General features: G+C 45.5%; 2 protein-coding genes across 3 annotated transcripts; both read right to left on the reverse strand.

The window, feature by feature from the left end:
* Positions 1–14499: 14499 nt before the first annotated feature.
* HOXA1 (homeobox A1) lies at positions 14500–17457 on the reverse strand. Of its 2 annotated transcripts, XM_058527510.1 has the most exons (3): positions 16813–17457; positions 16515–16609; positions 15970–16034 (listed from the first exon to the last, which is right to left on the reverse strand). In XM_058527510.1, exons 1-2 carry the CDS (start codon positions 17164–17166, stop codon positions 16550–16552), a joined length of 414 nt encoding a protein of 137 aa, XP_058383493.1. In that variant the 5' UTR covers positions 17167–17457; the 3' UTR covers positions 15970–16034; positions 16515–16549. The 2 variants fall into 2 exon arrangements, with proteins under 2 accessions (XP_058383490.1, XP_058383493.1); XM_058527507.1 differs by having other exon boundaries at positions 14500–16034; positions 16515–17457.
* Positions 17458–21718: 4261 nt separating this feature from the next.
* Positions 21719–23671, reverse strand: HOXA2 (homeobox A2). Its single transcript, XM_058568850.1, has 2 exons — positions 23293–23671; positions 21719–22650 (listed from the first exon to the last, which is right to left on the reverse strand). Exons 1-2 carry the CDS (start codon positions 23669–23671, stop codon positions 21911–21913), a joined length of 1119 nt encoding a protein of 372 aa, XP_058424833.1. The 3' UTR covers positions 21719–21910.
* Between the last annotated feature and the right edge of the window lie 636 nt (positions 23672–24307).

Here is a 24307-nt window from a genome sequence, read left to right on the forward strand (position 1 = left end):
TTCTCCAACAACTGCAAACATGAGCAGCTGTGTCATACTTCTCTCTAAAATGGAAACATTAAGGAAGTGCTAAATCAATGGCCTCTAGTTCCCCTTGCTAGGCTGTTTCTACCTAGATGACTCTTGACCTGCCATTCTCTCCCGCCCCCAGTAAGGCCCAAGCACCAACTTCTCTCTGACCTCCACTCCCCTGTCAAAACAGAAAAGACTCTAGTATCAGTTATTTACACTTTTTGATTGACCGATTGGTTACACTTTAGTTTCAATGAGCTTTAGTCAGTATGTTAATTCAAGCAATATTTACATTTAAACCATTTTACACCTCATTGTATAATGAAAGGTCAATTCTACATTAAAGAATTTTGAACTTCAATTTAACTTCAGTAAGCAAGTAAGAAAATATTTCAGAAACAAGGAGGAACTTGAAATCACATGTTGTGTTCCTAGCCTTGGGAAGTCATGAACCATATTAGAATAGCTGAGAGGCTTCAGCAAGAACCCAAAGAATTGTTCCCTCATTCCCTCATTCATTCACTCATTCACTCATTTATGCATCCAGCAAACATTTGTCAAGTGCCTACCATGTGCCAGGTATTGTACAAGGCAGTGAGAATCAATGATTAATAAGATATGGTCTCTATCCTGGAGTAGTTTACAAAGAAGAGTGACAAACAGGTTAAAAGAATTTGAAGTCCAAAACTGAGAAGTGGTCTGACAAATAAAAGGCTAAAGGAGGATAGCAGAGTAGGGATTCACTCTCCCTGGGGCAAGCGTCACAGAAGACAGACCGGGGACCTCAGCTCAAAAGACTTTCACAGGCCAAAAGGCAGGAAAAGTGGTAAAATGGGTTCCCTAATCTTTTGCCCAAATATAAAGGGAGATGAGAAAGAGATGGTTACCTTTTTTGAACAAAGGGAATTTAAGGCAGGAGGGGCTAACACCAAGCCCAGGGTCTCCTGCAGCCACAAACGTCAAGATAACTCAGGCTGCGGCAGCAGCTGGGCCCCTTCCTCCCGTCTGCAGTCACCTGAGAGGCCAGCTGATGATAAGCCTTGCCAAGATGCACTGAGCCACTTACAGGAAAGAACAGGGGCAAGTATTGTCATACAACTCCATACTTAGGCTACACTTATTAAAATGTTATTTTTGTATCAGGATACAGCAGTGAAACATAAATTTTATCCATATCCTTTAAAATAGTTACTATTTGGTTTTGCTCTGTTTTTGGCCTTAGGATTTGTTAGTGTCAAATTTCGGATAACAAAGAGAAAAGGTTGGTAGTCAAATAATGTTCTTGCCTCCAAACAGCTTCCTTCTGGCCAGAGAAGGATTAGAGGGAAGTCTTACCTCACTGTAGCAGTTGAAGGCTTGTTTCTGGAAGCTTCCTGAAAGCAGAAACTTCGTCCCCAAATTCTAACAAAGCTGGGTGTATACTCACAATACCCAGAGCTGCCCTGCCCCCCCTTTGCTCAATTTCTTGGCCTAAGCAACTTTATTCGATCTTTAACCCTCCCTTGCCCCCAAATTTGCAGGGGAACAGGTTGATGTTATCTTAGTCAGTGTCTAATATCTTGGTATCACATCAATATTTTCTGGAGTTCTAAAATACAGCCCTCAAACCTCTATATTATTCCAACTTCTGATAATGTAAGAATGAATATTCATTCATTCAACAAGCATTTATCCAACAATGAAGCAGATGGTTAGTTATTCTCCAATACCCATTCTCTCTTTCCATTTTAGATGGCTTGCTAGTGGCCACCCACCCAGAGACAGTATTTCCTAGTATCCTTTGCAGCTAGGTGTAGCCATATACTAAGTTTATCACAATACAGTGTGAGTGGAAATGATGTGTCCCACTTACCAGTCACTTACTTTATAGGAAATTGCTTTCTCTCCACTTTCACTCTATCCTGCTTCCTAAAAACTGGAGTGAGAATGTGGAGGTGACACAGCTTCAATCATTTAGACAAGACCTAAGGAATGTTGGAGCAGCACAATGGAGGAAACCCAGATTGTGAATGACTTCATAGTGCTAAGGCATCCCACCAGTCTGGGCTCTCACATTCCTCTGAAATTTTACATGCAAATTAAACTTCCAGCCGTATTTAAGCCACTGTATTTTTAGGTTTCTTTGTTACAGCAGCTGAGCCGGACCCTAGTTAACATAAATATTCATTCAATGTCTATTGAGCATTTATTATGTGACAGGAAATGTATGCAGGGGAAACATAAAGTGGTGAATAGACAGAAAAGTTCTCTGGACGTAGGTTGTTTATAGTCTAGAAGGAGAGACAGAAACTGTGATAGCGTGTAAAGGAAACAAAGAGGGTACGAAGTTAAGGCCTCTTTGAGGAACCATCATTTAGCTAAGGCCTCAGGTCTTAGGAAGAAATGGGGCGGGCGGTGGCGGGGGGGGGCCGGTGTTGATTCCAAGTTGCAAAGTCCCTGTGGCAAGAAAGAGCTTGGCTCTTTGGACTGAACTCAAGAAGGCAGGTGAACAATATGAGCGGTGTGGCATTAGGAGGAAAGGCTCTACCTAAAGAGATATGTACACATATATATATGTATAATTGCATAGACACATTAAATTATGGGTAAATTATCTTTGCTTTTATCGTTGTTCCTAACTCTATTTTATTTTTAAAACCGAAGGTTTTTTTTAAAACTTCCTTAGTCTCTCACATATTCCATCACCGGATCTAGAAAATCTGATCACCATAAGAACCATAAGAACTCTGACTTGGTAGCATCCTTAGACTCCATAACAGAATTTTCCCAAAATTAGATCCCCTTTTTCCTAAGCACACAATCTTCCCAGGGTCATTTCCACCTATCTTATCCTCCTTTTCATCCTTTCTGATGTACAAACACTTAAAAAACCCTAAGTTTCTATAATTCTTGCTCTCTTCTCTTTCCATTCCATTGGCTTTCACAGTCAAACTGGAGGCATGAAGTTTATGTTAACATTTCCCAGACACCTTGTCTTCTCCGGCAAATGTCACCGTAAAACCTTAGCATTTGGCTCAAATCACATGTTGATCACTGCCCCAACCAGGTGACCAGGAAGGTCACCTCAATTACTCTAGGACTTTTATAATAAAATCTTAGAAGTTGAAATGTCTAACTAAATTCCAACAAAAATATTAATAAATAATGTAATACAACATAAATTAGGTAATAGGTTATATGCTTCATAATGATTTTTAAACTCCTTGAAAAAGGATGGTATCTTCTCTCTGTAAAATTTTACATCATCTCTGAATAAATGTTTTTTTTTGTGTGTGAGGAAGATCAGCCCTGAGCTAACATCCATGCCAATCCTCCTCTTTTTTTGCTGAGGAAGATTGGCCCTGAGCTAACATCCATGCCCATCTTCCTCCACTTTTTTTTATATGGGACGCCGCCACAGCATGGCCTGACAAGCGGTGCATCAGTGCGCGCCCAGGATCTGAACCCCGGCCGCCAGTTAACTTAACCGCTAAGCCATGGGGCCGGCCCTGAATAAATGTTTTAATTAATGAAAGAGCAAAGTCATGAGACAGGACTCAAATATAAGGCAGCAAGAAAGAAACCAGAGTAAGGAGATGAGAACAGAAGTTCCAAGTCGGGGGAAGGATAGAATTAGTGGAGATCAGGAAGAAGTGAAGCCAAAAGGAATTCCTAGAGCCAGAAGAGCAAATCCATAGGTGCTTCTCAAGGGTACCTGCACCTTTCACAATTATAGATGCTCAATTAGGGGCTGGACTGGATGCCTTTATGTCATTCTCAAATGAGAAAAAAAATTACAGAGAGAGAGGAGCCAGCCCGGTAGCATACTGGTTAGGTTCATGTGCTCCACTTTGGTGGCCCAGGGTTCACTGGGTCGGATCCCGGGCGTGGACGTACACACCGCTCATCAAGCCATGCTGTGGCAGCATCCTACATACAACATAGAGGAAGATTGGCACAGATGTTAGCTCAGGGACAATCTTCCTCAAACAAAAATACGTTAGCTCAGGGCTAATCTTCCTCACAAACAAAAGAAAAAAAATTAGAGAGAGAGAAGATGAGAAAGAGGAAAGGTAAGAAAAGGAAAACTCAGGTCAGTCAAGCCAGGTAGAGGAAAGACTATACACAATGTTATTAAGAATGAATGCTCAGCGGCCAGACTGCTAAGTTTAAAAGGGAGCTTTGCCATTTTCGAGCTGGGTGACCTTCCCCCTCACTTTCCTCTTCTTTAAAATAGGGATTCTAATAGTGCCTACATTGGATAGCATTGTGGAGAGGACTTAAAGGAGCCAATCCATGCAAAGTGCTTAGCACAGTGCCCAGCACAATGTAAGCTCTCAACAAGTATCAGTGACTCTTGTACACACAGGCTCAGCCTCATAATAACTACTCAAGATGATAAGAGAGGGAAGCTGTAAAATAAAATAGGGAATAAGTTCTGTTCTACAACTCACTTAGATAAATTTGTGTTTTCTTGGTGGGCAAAGGGCCATCTTTGGCTCTTTTTATGTCTTTGTTTATGCTTAACAAGGGAAAAAGCGTCTACACTAAGAGATCCCAAAGCAGAGGAAGGAGAGAAAGTGGAATTTGAAGAAGTTGCCATCTGGCCCATCTTACACACTTTCTAAATCATATAGTCCAACTTCCCTTCCACAATTCCAGGCCACAGCCCACAGGCCCTAAAAACTGTCAAAGCACCATCATTCGGTATATCAGAAGGTATTTGTATCAGGATTCTTAGTTGTAAGCAGTGGAACATGACTATTGGTGACTTAATTGGAAAAGGAACACATGGGTAGCTCAGTAAATCGCTAGGAAGACTGGAAATCAAGCTTGAAAAATGGAAAGCTTGGCAGCCAGAGCCAGAGTTCAACGTCATCACAGAGCCAGTCTGATGCGGAGACCACTGTCCCTGCCCCAAACCCTGATGCTGCCACCTGCCCTGCCAAACTGCTACACCTGGTTGCTGCTGGATGCCATCTCTGGCACCTTCACCATGGCTATGCTGAAAATAGATGAGGCCACTGAGAAAGCAAGGATATGGCCTTTTCTGACTCACAGTGAGCAATTCCCTAAACATAAAAGGTGCAGATGTTGGCAGGAATACAACCCCCCCCAAAAAAGAAAGAAAAATATCTGATGCAATAAGTAATTGTACATCCACTGTTTTAACCCATCATTAAATAAAAATTATGCCACACAAGCACGCTTATGTTTATGATATAACATAATTGAAAAAAGTAGAATTCAAAATTGTGGCACATAATTATGGCCCTTAAGTAAAAGTCTGCATAGGGACAAAGACTGGACTATAGAAAACAGCTAGATTTTGGGGAATGTGATGGTAGCTTGTCTTTTTTTTCTTTCTTTCTATAATAATTTTATCTTTATGACATTATAGAACCATGCTATTTTTCACTACACCGTGAGCATTGCAAGCATAACAAGTCATTGTTATTCTGAGAGCTTCAATTCTGTTTGCAATAAAACCCCAGATAGAAAAGTAATTTTTTTTCTGTGCATGTGTATAGTTATATATTTTTAATATTTTTTATTTTAAAAAACTAAGATCTTTCATAATGTACATATATAACATATACATGTAACAACCTAACACCAGTCTTCTAAAATATAAACATTTTTAATCTGAAATTAAAGTTAGTCCTAATTACATTATTACTCTCACATTCTTAAGATATTTGGCTTCAACGTGTGAGGATTAAATGCACCGGCTGCAAATTCCAACTTTACTAATCACTCACTGTGTAACGGTAAGAAACTTACAGAACTTCCCTAAGCCTCAATTTCTCCACTTGTACATGGGGATAATAAAACCCACATCAGAAGAATATCTCAGGAGAATAACTGAGATAACACATACAAAACTCTTGGGCCAGCATCTGGTATAAAGAAAGCCTTCAATAAATGTTAACATAAAAAAATAAGTTGTCACAACTTGTTAAAGTCTAGATCTCTCTCATAGAAGGAGTATTTTTTATGTAAGATAATGAATTGCAAGTTAAGTCCTTGTAGTCCATAGGGAACACATCAATGAAGCCAGAATCCCCTCAACTTCCATGGCGCCTGAATCAAGCAGTGACCAGGGAGCTAATATGCCATCTGAGTAGCTAGGCAGGGCAATTAAGAAGCTTGGCTTCTTAGAAGATGCCATCTAGGACTTTCATAGCAAGAGAGGAGAAGTCAATGCCTGGCTTCAAAGCTTCAAAGGACAGGCTCATTCTTTTGTTAGGGGCTAATGCTGCTGGTAACTTTAAGTTGAAGTCCGTGCTCATTGACCATTCTGAAAATCCTAGGACCCTTAAGAATTATGCTAAACCTACTCTGCCTGTGCTCTATAAATGGAACAAAGCCTGGATGAGAGCACATCTGTTTACAACATGGTTTACTGACTGGTTTAAGCCCATTGTTGAGACATACTGCTCAGAAGAAAAGATTCCTTTCAAAATATTACTGCTCATTGACAATGCACCTGGTCACCCAAGAGCTCTGACGGAAATGTATGAGATTAATGTTGTTTTCATGCTTGCTAAAACAATATCCATTCTGCAGCCCATGGATCAAGGAGTAATTTCTACTTTCAAGTCTTATAATTTAAGAAATACATTTCATAGGGCTATAGCTGCCATAGACAGTGATTCTTCTGATGGATCTGGGCAAACTACATTGAAAAACTTCTGAAAAGGATTCACCATTCTAGATGCCATTAAGAACATTTGTAATTCATGGGAAAAGGTCAATATATCAACATTAACAGGAGTTTGGAAGTTCATTCCAACCCTCTTGGATGACTTTGAGGGGTTCGAGACTTCAGTGGAGGAATTAGCCGCAGATGTGATGGAACTAGCAAGAGAACTAGAATTAGAAGTGGAGCTTGAAGATGTGACTGAATGGTTGCAATCTCATGATAAAAATTTAACACATAAGGAGTTGCTTCTTACAGATGAGCAAAGAAAATGGTTTCTTGAGATGGAATCTACTCCTGGTGAAGATGCTGTGAAAATTGTTGAAATGACAACAAAGGACTTAGAATATTACACAAACTTAGTTGATAAAGCAGCAGTAGGCTTTGAGAAGACTGACTTCAATTTTGAAAGAAGTTCTATTGTGGGTAAAACGCTATCAAACAGCATCACATGCTACAGAGAAATGGTTCATGAAAGGAAGAGTCAATCAATGCAGCAAACTTCATTGTTGTCTTAACTTAAGAAATTGCCACAGCCACCCCAACTTTCAGCAACCACCACCCTTATAGTCAGCAGCCATCAACATTGAGGCAAGATCCTCCACCAGCAAAGACTGTGACTCCTTGAAGGCTCAGATAATGGATAGCACTTTTTAGCAATAAAATATTTTTAAATTAAGGTATGTGCATTGTTTTTTTAGACATAATGCTATGCACACTTTGTAGACTACAGTATAATGTAAATATAACTTTTATATTCACGGGAAACCAAAAAATTTGTGTGACTCATTTTATTGCGATATTTGCTGTATTGCAGTGATCTGGAACCAAACCCACATTATCTCCAAGGTACGCCTGCATATAAAGTAACCAAATGAAAACTGTGGGGTGTACTATCATGCATTCAAACGTTTCCAACCATATGGACGCTACCTTTCATAGAGACAAAACATCTGTATTTTATATTGAATATTTCCATTTTTGTCCACATGTTAGGTGTGCCACAGACAAAACTTGTGAATATAAAGGATATCTTTCTTCTCTCTGCAAATAATTCCCTTAATCAATTAGTGTCAGATATGGATAAAAATCTTTTATTGTTAAATTATTCCTCTCATTGACTTTATTGTTAAATCTGACCTCTCTTTTTAGCTTCATTTTCATTCAGGTATTTGTCACTTGCTTATTTTCCCAAGAACATGTAGCCACAGTCTGCACGTATGTCTGATATTAAGCAGTCAGTTTCACCAGATCCCTAATTCTTTACCAGGGAGCAACTACCCACTATAGTACTTGTATCAAACAGCAACAGCCTGATAACTCCTCGTAGAGGACTTACGTGGTTGGCCTTGTGGACAAGCACTACAACAAAGTTGGTAAGAGTTTGGGCTCTGGATTCAGCGGACAAGTTACTTAACATCTTAGCCCCTCCATTTCCTTACTATAAAATCAAAATAATCAAAATACCTCCTTCTTGGGGCTAAGGATTAAATGAGTTCATGTATGTCAAGTGTTTGACATAGGGCTTGGCTCAGAGAAACCCTGAATAAATACCAGATTTTCAGGATAGTGAAAAACCGCATAAATTTTAGAGGACAGTTTAAAAGTCAACAAGAACAGTCGCCTATTTTATAATTTAAGAATCTGAAAGTATAGAAAGGTTAAGGTATCCTACCCAAGCTCTTACTGTGAATGACAGAAGACTAAACACAGTGTCCTGAATTCCAGTCCAGAGCTCTTTCCACAGGGACTGCCTCTTCATGTCACTGGAAGTCAAGGGCCCTGCCCTCAAGAAGCTTAAGATCCACTTAGTGGAGCCAAGACACACACACATGGATAGTCTAGTCCCAGTCCCAGTTAGGTGTTGTCTAACAAAGCTTCCTGTGTAAAAGGTGGAGTTTTGGGGAGAGGCTCAGTTGAAAGAGCAAGAAGTAGTACAGGAAACTTTCTAGAAAGAAGTGAAACTGGAGGCAAGGCAGAGTTTGACTCTGCAACTGAATGAGGAGAGGACATTTGAGAAGCAAGGATACTTCCCTAACTAGAGAAGCACTAGTCTCTCTAGGAACATCCAATGTTTGGAAACTTCTACTCATCACACCTGCCACCTCCACCTCTCTTCCCTTCAAAACACCTAAATTGAACCAGAAGGGGAATGAATATGTTACTCAATTAAATATATTTTGAAAATATCTAGGAGGAGGGAGCAGGGAGTAAAATCTCCCTCCCCATTTCAAACCTTAAAAAGATAAACTAAGGGGCTAGTTTCTTTTCTCGGGGAAGGAATGTTCTGTCCTTCGTCCTGCGGGATGAAGCCCTGAGGCCCTCACCAGGAGTCAGGCAACCGCCTGGGCATTTTAGGCCGCACCTCTCAGCTCCTGCGACTTCCTGGGGCACCTGGAAGCAGGGCGAGGCGGGCGGGAAAAGAATGAGGAAACTGCCCCGTGGTCCCCTGAGACAAATTGGGACTCTTCGCAGCCTCGGGGGATGTGCCCTACGCAACTCACGTTCCATTCGCTGTCAACCCACCCTGGGCTCAGGCTGGGAACCGCGCCGCCCGCGTGCTGGGGAAGGGCCCGCATGCCGCTCCTGCCGTGGCCCGCGTGGGGCCCCGGAGGGACGAGAATTCCCAGAGAGAAGGCGGGGAAGCTCAGGAGGGAAAGGCGTGTCAACCTGGTGTCGGGACCCGCCCCCCCGCCGCGGACCCGCGCAGACCGGGTGGCATCCCCGAGGCGGCTGCACCAGGCCGGCCACCCGGAGGCAGACGCCGCTCTCCGCGCCCGACGCCGCACGGGCGGAGCCGGAGTGGGCGCGGCCGCCGCGGCCCCGGCGAGCTGGTCGCGGAGCCGAGCTCTCCCCGAGGCTCGGGCAGCTGCCCCCTGCGCGTCCTCAGGGGAGGACCCCATTTGTTCCTCAGAATGGAAAGTTCCCGCTCTCACTTACCCAGAACCGAATTGCTGATATTTCGGGGGCGGGGGCGGGGGCGGGGGCTGGGGTGGAGGATCGTCCCTACCATTTTAAATCATCGCTTTCTGCATTCTCGTTCCGGTTCTGTGGCGTTTTTTCTTTTCAGAACGAGCGGGTCATAATTTGTAAAATGTCCAGCGCGGCTAAAAAGTATCCTAGTTTAAAAAGAAAAAAAGTCATTCAATAATTTTCCCTTTATTTTCTGTTGCAAGCAGTTGCGGTTTTTTGTTTTTGTTTTTGTTTTTCCCTAACCAAGTAACCACCTAAGCCTAAAATAAAAACGCAAAACGATCTGATGTCTGTAGATGAGATTTGGGACTAGACGTTTTACAAACACATTTTAATGAGAAAAAATTTAATGGGCTGCTCAAAAAATGGAGACATATTTTAGTTGTGCCTGGAAATGTTGAAAAAGAAACATTGGTCTTTTCACTTTTTTCCAGTAAACCCAAAATGCAGTCTTTCCAGACTTTGCAGGACGTGACTGGGCTTTGGGATTGGGGGGGAAAAAAAGGAGCATTTATAGGCTAGGGTCTATGAGCAAAGTTGCTTGATTGATACTTGGTTTGCAGTTCTGCAATCAAAAGTCAGCTATATTTGATGACGGGTGTTACTAAAAATAAGGCTCTAAAACGCTAGAATTTCCAGTTCAGCTTTTCAAACACTGACAACCATAGATATCCTTTTGGGCAGCAGATTCTGCTGAGATCAGAAGGACCCCACAGAGTAAGGAAAATGTGAAAAATTGTGTTGCAAAGAAACTTTATGTTAATTGTTTGGGCTTGGTGGGTGTGTGTGTGTGTGTGTGTGTGTGTGTGTGTGTGTATTAGGTACATGAGTGAGTCATGGAAAAAATTAAGAAATATGGATCAGAAAAATTCAGGAGGCTATGCTGTGCCACAAACCGAACAGAAACAAACAGAAAAATGATCCAGGGTTAAGATACCTCCTGGAATGTTCCTTGCATCTCTAAGCCCTTTCTAGCTGATATTTTTGACAATTTAATGGGGGTTGAACTTGGGTGCAGTTAACTCCTCTTTCATTTATTCTTCCCTAGTGCAGGTTTAAAAACAACGACAACAAAAATATGTGTTGAATTTTACCTGCTCTCTCTATCTCTATTTTTATATCTTAAGAACGTATGTCTTTAACAGTAAGTAGCCCAACATTGTATTGCTCAAACAAGATGGCAGAAATATTCAGCTGGGAGGTTGTTTCCAAGATTCAGTGATCCTGATGGCCTCAAAATCAAGGACTTGACGGAGTGGGTGGCTAGTAAACCAGAAGTGGAAAAAAGTAAACGATATCCAGCATGACGCAAATCACATAGAATAAATGGGAATGGGCAAAATTGAATCAGGAATTTAGAATTAGGAAGTGGACTGGCCTCAGGTTCTAAGCGACCTTGGTTCTTGTTTAGGGAGTAAGAGTACTGTATTGATACTATGTGTTCTAAGTCAAATCAACCCACCCCTGAGTGCCTTGTGTTTCTGTTCATAAAATGAGAGGATGGGTAGATGGGTCCCTTTCAATTATAGTCTTCTAGGCACAAGAAGTCCTAAGGCAGAACTTGCGTGTGCTCTCAGAAATGCAGGCAAAAAGTAGGCTTATCTACAGCAGAGGTTCACCAAAGTTAGCCCTCCAGTGAGTAGCTTATCTGATAAAGACATGCTAGCTTGTGTTCTTGTGTGTATTGAAAAAGCTATAGCATTTCTAAGAGTGAGAGAGGTATTTTACAGTCCCATCCAATATAAAGAAAGATGCTGTCCATGCACCGATTTCAAAATTTTAAAGCAGAAGGGTTGCCTTCAAAACATTAAATTAAGGACTCAGACTCCCAGAGCTTCTACTGCAAGAATGATTATTCTTCAGGAAGAAACACAAACAACACTGACCGTTTTTTCGCAGACGTGCTCAGCCATCAGAAAAGCTTAATAAATCCCTATTTAGTATGCATTTATGCAGTGATTACATGAACTTTGACCTCTGAAGAGCTGTAGCAATTAGCTTTAGTGTCCGGCATCTTCTCTCACCATTCCCGACTGGCTTCCTTGGGTCTTCCTTTTTCATCTCAGTACTTCATGCACTAGGAGGGCATAAGGAGGGCATAAAATTTTAAAGTTGACTTTCCACCTGAGTTATTTGCTTTTGCACAAGTCAATTCCCCCTCTTCTCCCCCCTACTCTTGTCTAAACAGCCATCTCAGATGGGTATTGGGGCTCTAATTGTCAATATTATTCAAACGCGAACGGATTTCAATTCAATCTTGCCCTGTACTTTTGCAAAGAAGACCAACTCTAATGGCCCAAAGAGCTTCATTTCATAGCTCATGGCTTCTGAAATAAATCGGATCTCTTCTGTCAGGCTAATTTAACGTATTTTAAATATTCAATGTAATTTATTTTAAGTCAAATGAAACCTAGTGGATTGGCAGAAAGCTAGATGAGAGGAGGCAGAAGGCAGCTGGAAGCTCCTCTCCCTCCTCCCCCCAAAAAAGAGCCAGGAAGGGAGAGGAAAGTGTTTTAAGTTTCTAGTAAACACTGTTTAGCAAAAGAATAATAGGAAAGTTGCCCCTTTCCCAAAGAGGGATGGAACTATAATTGTTGCCTTTAGCAGAGAGCTCAGATAAACCGCTGGGACTCATTCTAAAGTGACCCATCACAGCATTCATCTCTTCTTGAACTTTTGGTGAACCTGAGATTAAACAGGGGTGAGCAGCTAAGCATTTGTTGTTAGCAGCCTTTTCAACAACCCTTTCAGACTGAGTAAATATTGATCGGTTTGAATCTGATTGCCCCAGAGGAAAACACTGCAGCATCTGAATAGCCTCCAAAAGTAAACTTTCAAAGGTGAAGCCCAGAGCAGACTTCACAGCCGCAGCCGATCTCAACTCTGCATGGTTTGGGGACACCCTGAATTTCAGGAGTACTTTGAATGAAAGTGAGGGAAGTGAGGAAAAAGCATTTGAAAACTGGAAATTTATGTTGCAATTATCTCAAGTCCTTAATTGAGACTCTTGTCCTTTTTAAATTTATTCATAAAATGTTATTTTCTGTTTTTCTTCTTTTGTTGTTTCAGTTACCATTGCTGTCATTTTTCAAGGAGCTAACTGTGCTCCTCAGAGACCAAAACAGAAAAAGAGAGACCTTGAAATAGGATGTGTTAAGCGCCTTTGATTTAATCGATTGGGGCAACTAAAAAGATACAAATGTTTTCCTTGTTGAAAGGTATATTAATGTTTCCTAAATGCATTGCTTGTTAACTGATTTATTCCATGACCTAGAGAAGTCTTGGGATGTTCAGCCATAATTTATCGTTCTCCTCTCTCTCAGCTACATTAAAACAGCACCTTGAAGATTAGAATCTCCGGGATTCCAGCTGGTCGGGCCCTGCTTTTAGATATTGAAATCAGGGCAGTGGCATGCAAATGACATTTTAACACATTAAAGTATTTGGAAACCGGCCATCTGTTTTGCTGTATGGCCTTACACTAATAAACAAAAGATACTGTGTAAGGCCTGGCGGGGAAATGAAAGAAAGAGTTGGCTGACTTTGAAGTTCTCCCCCATCCACTTGGTCTTTTAGAGGCAACCCCAGAACCCAGGAGCAGAGGAGAGAGCACCCGATGCCCTTGATATGGCCGCAGTAACTGTGCCTGAAAAGTCCGGGCTTGCCCCCTTTGACAGGGAAGTACAGGAAATCTCATGGGTGTTCTAGGAGGCCTGCAAATTCCAAGTTTTTGTAGGATTTCTCCCCTGGCCCCCTGCACATCCTTTGTAAAACACCCTTTGGAGAGGAAGGAATCATATGTCTGTTTTTGTTTGTGATGCTGTAAAATCTCTGCTCTACTCTTGGGGCTAAATTAAAGCCTCCAAAAAAGTGTGAAAGTAAAGGAAAAGTGGTAAGAAGTCTACAAGGAGAGCCACTTTGAACTCTTTGATTTGCTGGCTTCCTCTGTTTGAGAGCAGAGACATGCCTTAATCGGAAGCAACTTGAATATTGAAAGACTTCACGGCAGCTTCCACAAGTTTACCTGGAGGAACCTGTTGAGCCCAGAGAAGAAAATACAAACTTTTTTTTCTGGGTTATGTGGCATGGAATTGGAACTGCGGATCCATTACAGCCATGACGACTGTGAAATCAAAGCTGAATCTGATGGGAATGAGATGTGTAACCCAGAGGGGTGGAGGGGGGAGCTGTGGAAAGTGGCAGGAAGGGGTGGATACTGACCAGAGGAATGGGAGGAGAGATGCAAAGGTTTACTGAAAACAGACTACACTCAGTTTAAAAGAGTGGAATATATTGGAACACTCTCTGGCAATCCAAAAAGAAGGAAGAAGGGTGGGGTGGGGGACCCATCCTCAAACAGCTTTATACTGGAGCTAATTAAATGTGAATCTCTTAGCTCTTGGTTCACTGATGTGAGGAAAGACTGACTGAAGAGTTTCAGCTTTTGAAGGGGGTTCTGTTTATATATACGTCAACATTCAGTTGGAGGTCAAAAGGTTAGCACTTGACCCAGGAAGTATCCATGTTTGTTTCAAAAATAGATCTGCTTCATAAATTTCTTTATCACTCATTTTTTCCATTATGAATTTTGATTATAATAAAGGAACTATTTATTTTAAAGAAAATCAATCTGTTAAATAGACTTCGGTTAGGTGCAATTACACTCTTTAGGAGAAGCTTCAGCTACATAATGGAAAGCATTTACTTTTTTCAAGAAAAGGCCCACCTCTTTGAAAATGCACACCACTTTTATCCCCTTCCCTGCATGAAATGAACCAACTTTGTAGGAACCAACAGATTATAACTAAGCCAAACAGATGCTTAAACATATCTGAAACTTGAATATATTTATTACAGACATCTTAAGACCCGTAAACTCTGCTCTGGATCACATCACTCCAGGATCTCAGAGCTGTTCATGATTGTACAGGAAATGGGGAATATCATAGACTCACAAAGAATAACTGATAGAACTCAGTGTGGTACTTTAGGGACATCAAAACATTGTGCGACATGCAAAAGACTATTCACGAATCACACAAAATATACATTCATTGTGCCATCCATCACATTAACAACTGAGCTGAAAATAAATCATATCCAGCTAAGATAACTGTGGAAGGAAGAAGCTGATTTGAAGAATACTTTTAGGTTCCCAATAATCCAGCACAAATTTTAAATAGAGTGTGGCCAGAGAAACCAGAAAGGGTGGGGATGAAGAGAGACAGCACAGGAAGCAAGGTTTCTGAACCTTGTGTTCTGCAGGCCTTCTGAACTCACTGAAAGAAGAAATTGAGACTATCCTCGGAGGCATCTGATTGAGTTTAAATGAGGGCTTTAATTGTTTAACCTATAATCACATCTAAAATTGTACCAGCTTTGAGAGTTTGCCCCACCCTGTTTTAGTTGCTTAATCTAAACGTTTCTAGAAAATCTGTATAAAGATAAATCTCTCAGGACAAAGTATTTACAACCAGCAAACTCACACACATGAAACAATTAAATTAAGAGATGAATTAATTGTGTAAACATGATCATAGTGCATCTCTTCTTCGTGAGCTCCTGGAATCTCTCCTCTCTCTCCATCCTACTTTAAGGGCAAAGTAGGGGAGAACTGTAAATATACAGATAGATAAAAGATGAGAGGCCTTCCTCTGACATGTTTCTGCTGGCAAAGAAGACTATTTTCCAAAGGGCATCTGAAAGGAACAGTAAGTTCTGTGGAAATCTCCCAAAAGTAGGGAGGGGTATTAAGGACCACCAGAAAATTGATGCTGGCACCCAATCTGCATTAAGGAGTTAACGCCCCACCATCACCACCACCACCAATTGAACCTTTAGTCTAGAATTCTCTGGAAACACATTATTCTAGCCAGGAGCTCCCCAGATAGGATCAGAAAGGAAGAGAGAGGCTGTAAATGGAAAGGAAGATAAGCTAAGAATGTGCTTTGGGTAAGAAGTCGCAGCCGGAGGAGTAGCCTGGGCTGTGGAGTCTGGGGCTGGGGGCGGCCTCAGTGGGAGGTAGTCAGAGTGTCTGAGGTAGAAGACGCTGGGGAAGGAACGCAGGGCGAGGAGCTGGACTTCTCTGAGGATTCCTCGGCCTTCTCCTCGCTTCCCGGCGGGGTGGCCGGAGAGATGGGCAAGAGGCCCTCCTTCTCTCGTTTCTTCTGCTTCATTCGGCGGTTCTGGAACCAGATCTTCACTTGGGTCTCATTAAGCTGTAGGGACGCGGCAATCTCCACCCTGCGGGCGCGCGTCAGGTACTTGTTGAAGTGGAACTCCTTCTCCAGCTCCGTGAGCTGCTTCGTGGTGAAGTTGGTGCGCACCGCGTTGGGTTGACCGACGTAGCCGTACTCTCCAACTTTCCCTGGGGGCAGGGTGGGAAGTGATGAAAGAGAAAAAGATAAAATTTTTACAATCGATATGAAATCCCCTACACTCTTCAGAGCAACATTCAGGTAAAGGCGAGATCAAGAATTTCTCCACAAACCGGGCTGGGGAGAGTGAGTGATGAGGTGTAAAGTGTTAATCTGAAGTCAGCCATTAGCGTGGTCAGACCGGTGATTAATGGAGCCTGGAGATATTAACAGAACCCCCCCCCCCACACACACACACAGACCTACCCACTTCCTACTCCCAGAACCTCTAAAAGTCAGCCTCTTTGGAAACACAACAGTCCCAGATGCTCCTTTGCCCCAACACACCTGGGCAATGTGCCCATGCCCTACAACACCGGTAGGAAGCAAGAACTTTTTTAAAAAAAGCCGTTATTAATTTTACTTGGAAACTAAGCATACCAGCTCCTTCCAGAATCATCAAGAAGCATCCACAGAATGGCAAGACTGACCTGTTTTGGGAGGGTTTCTTTTGACTTTCATCCAGTCAAAGGTCTGCGCTGGAGAAGACGTCTCTGATGCAGGGGAGCGACAGGCTTCTTGGTGGCTGGCGTGGAGAGGGGACAAGGAGTTATTATACGTGGCCAGGGCCAAGCTCTGATGCTCTTGTCCATATGAGTGGTGAATATACTGAGGCGAGCCCACCGCGCCCCCGGCATAACCCTGGTGGTGGTGGTGATGCTGGACCATGGGAGATGAGAGATTTCCAGAGTAAACAGCGGGAGCGCACGAGGGGTACCCACCACTTACTTCTGCTTCCTGATTTAACGGGTAGGGGCTGTAAGGCGCGCCGAAGTTCTGCGCGCCGTAGCTTGGACCACAACTCGAGTGGGAGTACGACACCCCCAGGTTCCCGGGAGTCTGGTAGGTGGCCGGCTGGGGGTGGTGATGGTGGTGGTGATGGTGGTGGTGGGGCGGGCTGATCTGCACCCCCCTGCCCACTAGGAAGCGGTCGTCGCCGCCACAGCTGTTGGCACTGACTGCACACGACTGGAAAGTTGTAATTCCATGGTCGGAGGGGTAGGCTCGCGCTGAGCAGGTCCCCGAGTCGCCACCGCTGAGGATGGGGTATTCCAGGAAGGAGCTCATTCTTGCATTGTCCATCTGTCACTGAGTGACCGGGTCCTGTGAAGCCCTGGTTGACCGTGCCAACTTTCTCACTTCCTCCATGGGGCCGGAGAAGAAAAATGATATGAATGTACAGTGCGCCAGAGGGGGGGCGGGAGGGCGGAGGGCGCTTGGGGAGGGGCACGTGACTAAATAAACCAATGGCGGAGCCTCCTGCGAAAGTTTGCTGGCTCGCGCGGTGATGGATCACCGTTTCAGTGGCATTTAAATCCCCGGCGCTCCTCAGTCTGGGTGACGCGCAGTCGCCCCCCCAGGCAGCCCAGGCGGCGGCAGCAGCTGCGGTGGCTGCAAGGGCAGATTCGGAGCGCTGGGGTGAAGGGGAACAGAGGCTGCCTTCTGCGCGCGCCGACGCCGCTCGCCCCCCCCACCTCCAGGAGGTGGGGGCCTGGAGGCATCCCCCGTCTCCGCCTCCCTCCCCACCATGCAAAGAAAGATGAACTGGCAAGAGGTGAGAAGACAAGAGGGCTCCGTTCTCTCTTGGGTCGGGAATCAGTGGGCCGGAGCTCGCTTGGCGGCCTCCAGCACACAGGCTGAGCCCGGAGGCGCGCCGAGCTGGAAGGGCAGGTCCCCGGGCGCTTTCACTGCACAGTTCCTGCTGTGGTGCCGTGGGGCAGTGAGGAGCGCACGAGGCTGGGCCACCAGCTCTCCAACCTCTGAACGGAGAGGGAAGTGCGCAGAGAGCTGGCTGGGAGGAACCTGGGTGGGCGTGGAGGGGACGAGGGCAAGAAAAGAAACTTCCCTTCTCCGCGGAGGGTCTCCGAAGCTCCCCCCACTCCGACGCACACACACTGGCTATTAACATGGCAATAAGGAGTTTCTGTAATTCGACGCCCGGGAACGGGTGAGCCCTAGGAGCTACGCTTGCCGGAAAAGGCCGCGGGTGGCCCGGCTCTTTGCCCTCCCTCTCTCCTCGCTCTCCGCCCCTTTCTCCTCCCCACTCAGCTTTGGTCCGGGAGCCCTACGAGATCTGGAGATACTCGGACACTGGATTTTGAGGGGTAGGAGGCGGGGGAGAGAGATGACGCTAGCGGACGTGGCCAGCGTGGGGGCCGGGCCGTGCGCTGCAGGCCATCTGCCGGCTCCCCAGGATCCAGGAGCCTGAGCGCTGCTCCGGTGGGGGCCTCAAGGGGTGAGACCACAGCTCCAACAAAGTACGCTGAACTCCCCCGCAACGTTTCGCCTTTTCTGGGGGAGGATATTAGGAGTGGTAGAGCTTCCTTTATCCATCCACACCCCATTCTACTGCACGTCTGAAGTGGGAGTGGGGGCTGGCAGGTGGGAGGGGCGGTAGACAGATGGCTGATGGTGAACCGGACGTTTTCTTCTCCCCCAACACCACCTCCTCCCCTTTGTAACCGACTGTGTAGTTGCTTGAGTGAACCTTCAAGTCTTTCCCCAGAGAGACACGTGCAAATCTCAGCGTCATCCCAGGCCAGGGGTCCTGTTTTCCATCACTCTCATCCTACCCTGATGCTGATGGGGTCGTTAATTGCTGTTTACTATTAGGTTTCGTGTCAACCCTTGGCTTGTAGAGAGAAAAGGCCAAACAGAGGCCGAGAATTGATGCATTCTTAGGTAAAAGAAATGCAGAGATCATCCAAGAAGCTTTGCAGCTAAGGCTGTATAGATTTTTCTCTGACCATGTTTACCCCATGGGAATCTGACAGATGAAATGTACCTGAGGATTGTATGTGGATTTGGGGTTCCCACTCCCCTCTAGTTTTCCCTCCCCAGTTAGAAGAAGGAAGTTTTGCTTGAGGCAGGCACATCCTTAATGTTAGTCAACTTTTCAGGATTCTGCGTTCTGTTCTCCACATAGAGAAGTTCCCCCCAAACCTGTCCCCGCAAGAGGGACATTTGCTGACAAACTCTTGCAAACATTTGACTATGGATTCCCTCAGTAGCAGAGAAACATTCTCCCTAAACATTTCCTTTTGAAATGGTATTTTCCTGTGACCTTTGACCCATCCCCAATCTTGGTTAAGAGGGAGCAGAGGCGGGAAAGGTCACTCCTGCCCCAATTTCTGCACCTGGGGAACCTCATCTTAGAGAAGGGAAAAGGCAAGGCAAGGCAGCCCTCCTGGAGGCGGCTTCCTTGGGAGAGCCAGTCCTCTAGCGACGGGGAGAGAAGGCGCTCCTGTGGGGGAGGAGGCAGGACGTGAGGGGCTGGCACTGCGGACAATATGCTCTCCGAGCCGAAGCTTGTCGGTACGTTCTTCCCCGCTTGCCTCATTCCTGTCCTTTTGTTGGCCTCCTCGGCCCAGGTTTGCGCGACCCCCTCGGCCACAGGGCTCACGCCACAAAGCCGCCCCGGGCCTCCACCGCTCTCCTTCCTCTGCTAGTTCTCGGCCTCTGCGCGCCTCTCCCTCCACCTCTCTTCCTCCCTCCAGGCCTCTTTTCTGGGCCAGGGTGGGTGGGCTGTTTTTCTTGAGATCACAAGCTTGCAGTCGCACACAGGCCCGCAGACACACGGGTCGGCGACCGACCCGCCTCCCAGCACTGCCTCCCGCTCCCTGCAGGCCGGGCTCTCGCGGCTGAGCCGGCTCCGCCCCGGCTGGCCGCCCAGAGCGCTGCTTTCCCGGTGCCGCTCACAAAGGCAGCCTCCTCTGGCCTCGAGCCCGCAGGCTTCCGTACCTCGATTCCTTCCCCACCCCCACGAAATCCAGGGGCTCATTCCCCCGCGTAGGAGACCCTTGGTCCTGTGGACAAGTAGGCCGGGGCCCCACGACTCGAGCTGAAGTGTCTTTAAACGCCACCGGAGAGTGGGTGAATAGGCGAGCTTGGTCCCTATTTAAATGATCGCCTGCAAGCGGCTTGCTGGGCTCAAAGCGCCTCTTTCAGGGCTATTCTACTAGAAAGGGAAGGAGCGAGGAGGAGACAAAACGCCGCCGAGGCCCGGAGCTGTTCATGGCATCCGCGGCTCAGCCAAGCTGTTGTTTTAAAAGAGCAATAAAAATGAATTATGACTAAACGCCTTCTAACTTAATGCTTTCGGACGGGGATCCCCGGCAAATACGTAAGAGGATTTTTATTTGTGCATGTGTTCCTGCAATTGATCTCTTTGATGACATTCTCATTCATGGAAAGCGTTTGATTTATGAGCGTAGGACGAATCGCAAACGGCAGCGGCTCAGCCCCGGCCGCGGCCGGGCCGCCCTGCTTCGCTCAGCGCTTAGGGCAGGAGACCTGCCGGGGTCCTCACATGCCTCCGCCGCTGCGGGGATTTAGGGGGCAAAGAGGTGGGGAAAGGTAGGGAGCAAACCCACGGAGAAAGACCGCGATTTCCTTGTAACTTCCAAGCCTTTGCTATTAAGAGCCGGGTTCTTAAATCAACCCGCCCCCACACATGTTGCTTACACGCTGCGTTTTCTCACGGTAAGTAAGGAGCCATCAGAACAGCTCAGTACGGAGAAAAATAAACATGGGGAGACTTAGAAGGGAGAAAAAAAAAAACAGAACAACCCAGTAACATACCCTAGATCACATTTTATTGATATTTCATTTAAAGTGCTTTTTCTCTTTCTCTTTCTAGAAACTGGATTAATTTATAACCTAGGGTGCAGAAACACTCCATTTGAAATCTCAACTTACTAACTTGACTTCAAAGCTTTCATGATCCATTATTTGCCATGTAAACAGATTTAAGAATGAAATATTGATTTTATGACCCTGAAAAAACGAATCCTAGAATGACTGAACCAGAGAATTGGAAAGAACCCTTTCTGAAATGTATTTTCCAGCTAGTAACCATTGTTTTGTTTTATTTTTGTTTTTCTCTTTTAGGTCTGTTTGCCTGGACCCATCAACAGCTGGGAGACTAATCCACCACACTGAAAATGTGCGGGATATGTGGGGGAGGGGGTTGGAATATAGATGTTTGAAACAAATGTGTATAAATAAATGAATTGTTGATAACTTATTATGTTATTGACTGGAGACTGGTAGCTTGTTAAAGAAACTCCATGTTCCTCCAACCTGGAATTGGGGGTTTCTGTAGGCACTTTATTTCTCCACTTTCAGAAGCTTGGGCTTGGCCCAACTCGGAGGCTGCCCAGTCCTGTTTCTATTACCAGTTTAAATCTATGGCTTGAACCTCTACACTAAAAAACCAAATCCATTCCCTTAAAAAAAAATGCAAAACATTTCTCAGAAGCCCTAACCATTTTCTGGCTTTCTTTTTTGTTGCTATTTATTGATGACTTTAAACATGCTCCTTTAATAAATATATTAAAATTGAAAAAGATGAATCGTGACCAGAATTTTATTTACCAAGTTAGACTAAACGAAGAAAAAGAAAACATTATGAGCCTTGAGAAAGAGGGGGAGAAAAAAATAAGAAAGCTACTTATAGCAAAGGAGAATTTATTCTACCAAAAAATACGCATGACAATGCATCCTAATGTAATACAAAAATAAAAAGAAAGTGAAGATACAATTATATGATCACTTTCTTGCAGGCCTCATATATTGCTTTCAGGAAATCACATAGAGGGTTGTTGGATGAGATTTAAAACAACTAAAACTCCAAAATAATCTGTAAAAGATGGCTCTGAAACTGGGTCAGGGGAATCACTAAACAGAAAATCGTCAACATTTAAAGGAGGGAGAGGGTAGGCTGGGAAGAAAATAAAAGAAAAATCAACTCTCAGAATAAAAGAAGGCAAAACCACCTGGTCAAAGGGGTTTTTGTTTTGTGATGCTTTGTTTTGCTTTAATGTTTTTAGTAATTCAGATGCTGCAAGTCAATTGTGGTGAGTGTGTCTGTAAAAAAGTCAAAGCTGTCAGCTGAAATATCTACAGGACTGTCGAGGGAACCTGGCAAACTGGGCGAGACTGCATCTGAAAGCTGCAGGCAGGAATCTGTGGAGAAAACGTTAAAGTCCTGCAAAGAGGGGACCTCGAGGGCCTCGGGACTGTCATTGTTTAGGCCAGAGCCACAGTTCTGGCCCATTGTTGACAAGCAGTTAGGAACAGTGGGTGACTGGTGCTGAAAATGTTTCAGATTTTTCTCATTGCTAGTTAAAGGCGAAACTGGGAAACTCTGGGAGTCGCCATTGTGTCCATTGGGAGCCTGCTGCTGAGAGAGGGCATTTTGCTGAAAAGTGTAACCTTCTCTCTCCAGAAGGGCCCCGGAGACGCTGAGGGCTTGCTCAAAGAGCGACTTCTCTTCCTCATCCTCCTCCACTTTCTCAGAGTCTTCCAGGCTTTTAAATTTCCCGTCGCTGTTTTGGTTCTCCTTGCACTGCGTCTGCCTCTTGTGCTTCATCCTCCGGTTCTGAAACCACACTTTCACTTGTCTCTCAGTCAAATCCAGCAAAGCTGCAATTTCCACCCTTCGGGGTCTGCAAAGGTACTTGTTGAAATGAAATTCTTTTTCCAGCTCTAAAAGCTGAGTGTTGGTGTAAGCAGTTCTCAGGCGCCGGGAGCCCCCGCCGCTGCCATCGGCGATTTCCAGGGATTCTGCGGAAAGGGAAACCAACAAGAGACACACGCACAGTTGGAGGTGGAGGGGTCCGAGCGGGGTTATTCCACTGGAGAATAAATATAGCAGAAAAGATCAACTGCAACAAAATGGCCGCCCCTGGATGCAGTAGAGCTATTGTGCTGCCTTTCCTGGGAGCCCAGCCCGGGGAGACCCCATCTCTTCCACCTCCATCAAATTCCTGCCTTTAGCTTCCCCCAACCTCTCCATCCGGAAGCAAACTTTATATTAGCCACACCACAATTTATAATTAATGCATCAGCTGCTTAGCTGAGCAAGAGCGATCTATCACTCTTCATTACTGTCAAAAAGCCAAACTCTAAGACAACTAGACAAGAGGAGGTCAGTTCCAACTCAAATAAATCATCCCACATTACACAAGTTAGGGAAAGTCCCCCCCCCCTTCTTAAAAATATATATATGTCTCATTGTGGAGCGCAGGATCCCTTTCTCTCCATCAAACCCACTCCTGAGCCCACAGGGGAAGGGAAGGCAGCCAAGCACCTCTCCCTCTCCCTCTTCTCTCTCAGCCCACGCTTCCCTCCCCCCATAACGGCTCTTGGGGCAGCCCAGAGGGGGAAGAGGGTCCCGAGGACCTGGGGCCAAGTCTTTGGACTGACCTTTGTGGCTGAGGCAGGCAGGGCCGGTGGCGGCGGCGGCCGAGGCGGGCGGCAGCGCGGTTTTCTTGGCCGCTTTCTTCTCCTTCATCCAGGGGTACTCGGGCGGCTGCAGGGCGCCAGCGGGCACTGGGCTGCCGCGGCTGCCCGCGGGGCTCGGCTTGGGGCGGCCGCCAGCGCCGTGGCGAGGGTGACTGCCCGGGTTCAGGCTGGGAATGGTCTGCTCAAAAGGAGGAGGAATCAGTGTCGAGTGTGAAAGCGTCGAGGTCTTGATTGATGAACTTTGAAATGTATCAGCGACAGGGGGAAAAGATGTCAGGCACTCAGCGAGCGACGGCTGGCTATTGATAAAACCAATCTCTCGCTCAAATTCGTAATTCATGGCCTTCTCCTTGGAGCCCCCTCGGAGAAAAAGTTCCCTCTTCTGGAGGGGCTTTGGGGGGGCAAGGCCCAGGAAAAAGGAGAGCGCAGAGGAAAAAAAAATCTATCATAGAAGATCGCTGCTGGGGTGTTTTTTTTCTAATTCACTGATTACAGCCGTATGGGGACCGCGCTACTATTAAACTATTGAATTCATGGAGACAAGGTTGAAATTGGACCGAATTGGCTGTCACATGATTGCTTCTGCCCAATGACAATTTGGGCTTTAATCAAAAGAAGCCACTGTCTGTTTGATTGATCCAAAAAAGTCGGGAAGGAACGCCTCATTGGGGGCCAGCGAGGCTTTATTTACACTTTTTTCAGGGCAAAAATACATATATGTGGGTGTGGGTGTGGGTGTGGGTGGGGATGCCTGGGAGTGTGTGGGGGCGAGGGTGCCTGCCTGTTTTTTGATCAGCAAGGATCTAGTGTGTGCGCCTGGGAGTGTGTGCGAGTGTGCGAGTGTGTGAGTGTGAGCCCTGCTGCCGGTCCGCCGGCGGCTGCCCTCTGCCTCCCCCGCACACTCCGCGCATTGTTTGGGACTGTCGGGAAGACGCCTCGCACCTCACAAATCATTTAAGCACCTCAGTCTGACGCC

This window comes from Diceros bicornis, chromosome 3 (genome assembly GCF_020826845.1).
Source record: "Diceros bicornis minor isolate mBicDic1 chromosome 3, mDicBic1.mat.cur, whole genome shotgun sequence".
In the NCBI taxonomy this organism is placed as follows: domain Eukaryota; kingdom Metazoa; phylum Chordata; class Mammalia; order Perissodactyla; family Rhinocerotidae; genus Diceros; species Diceros bicornis.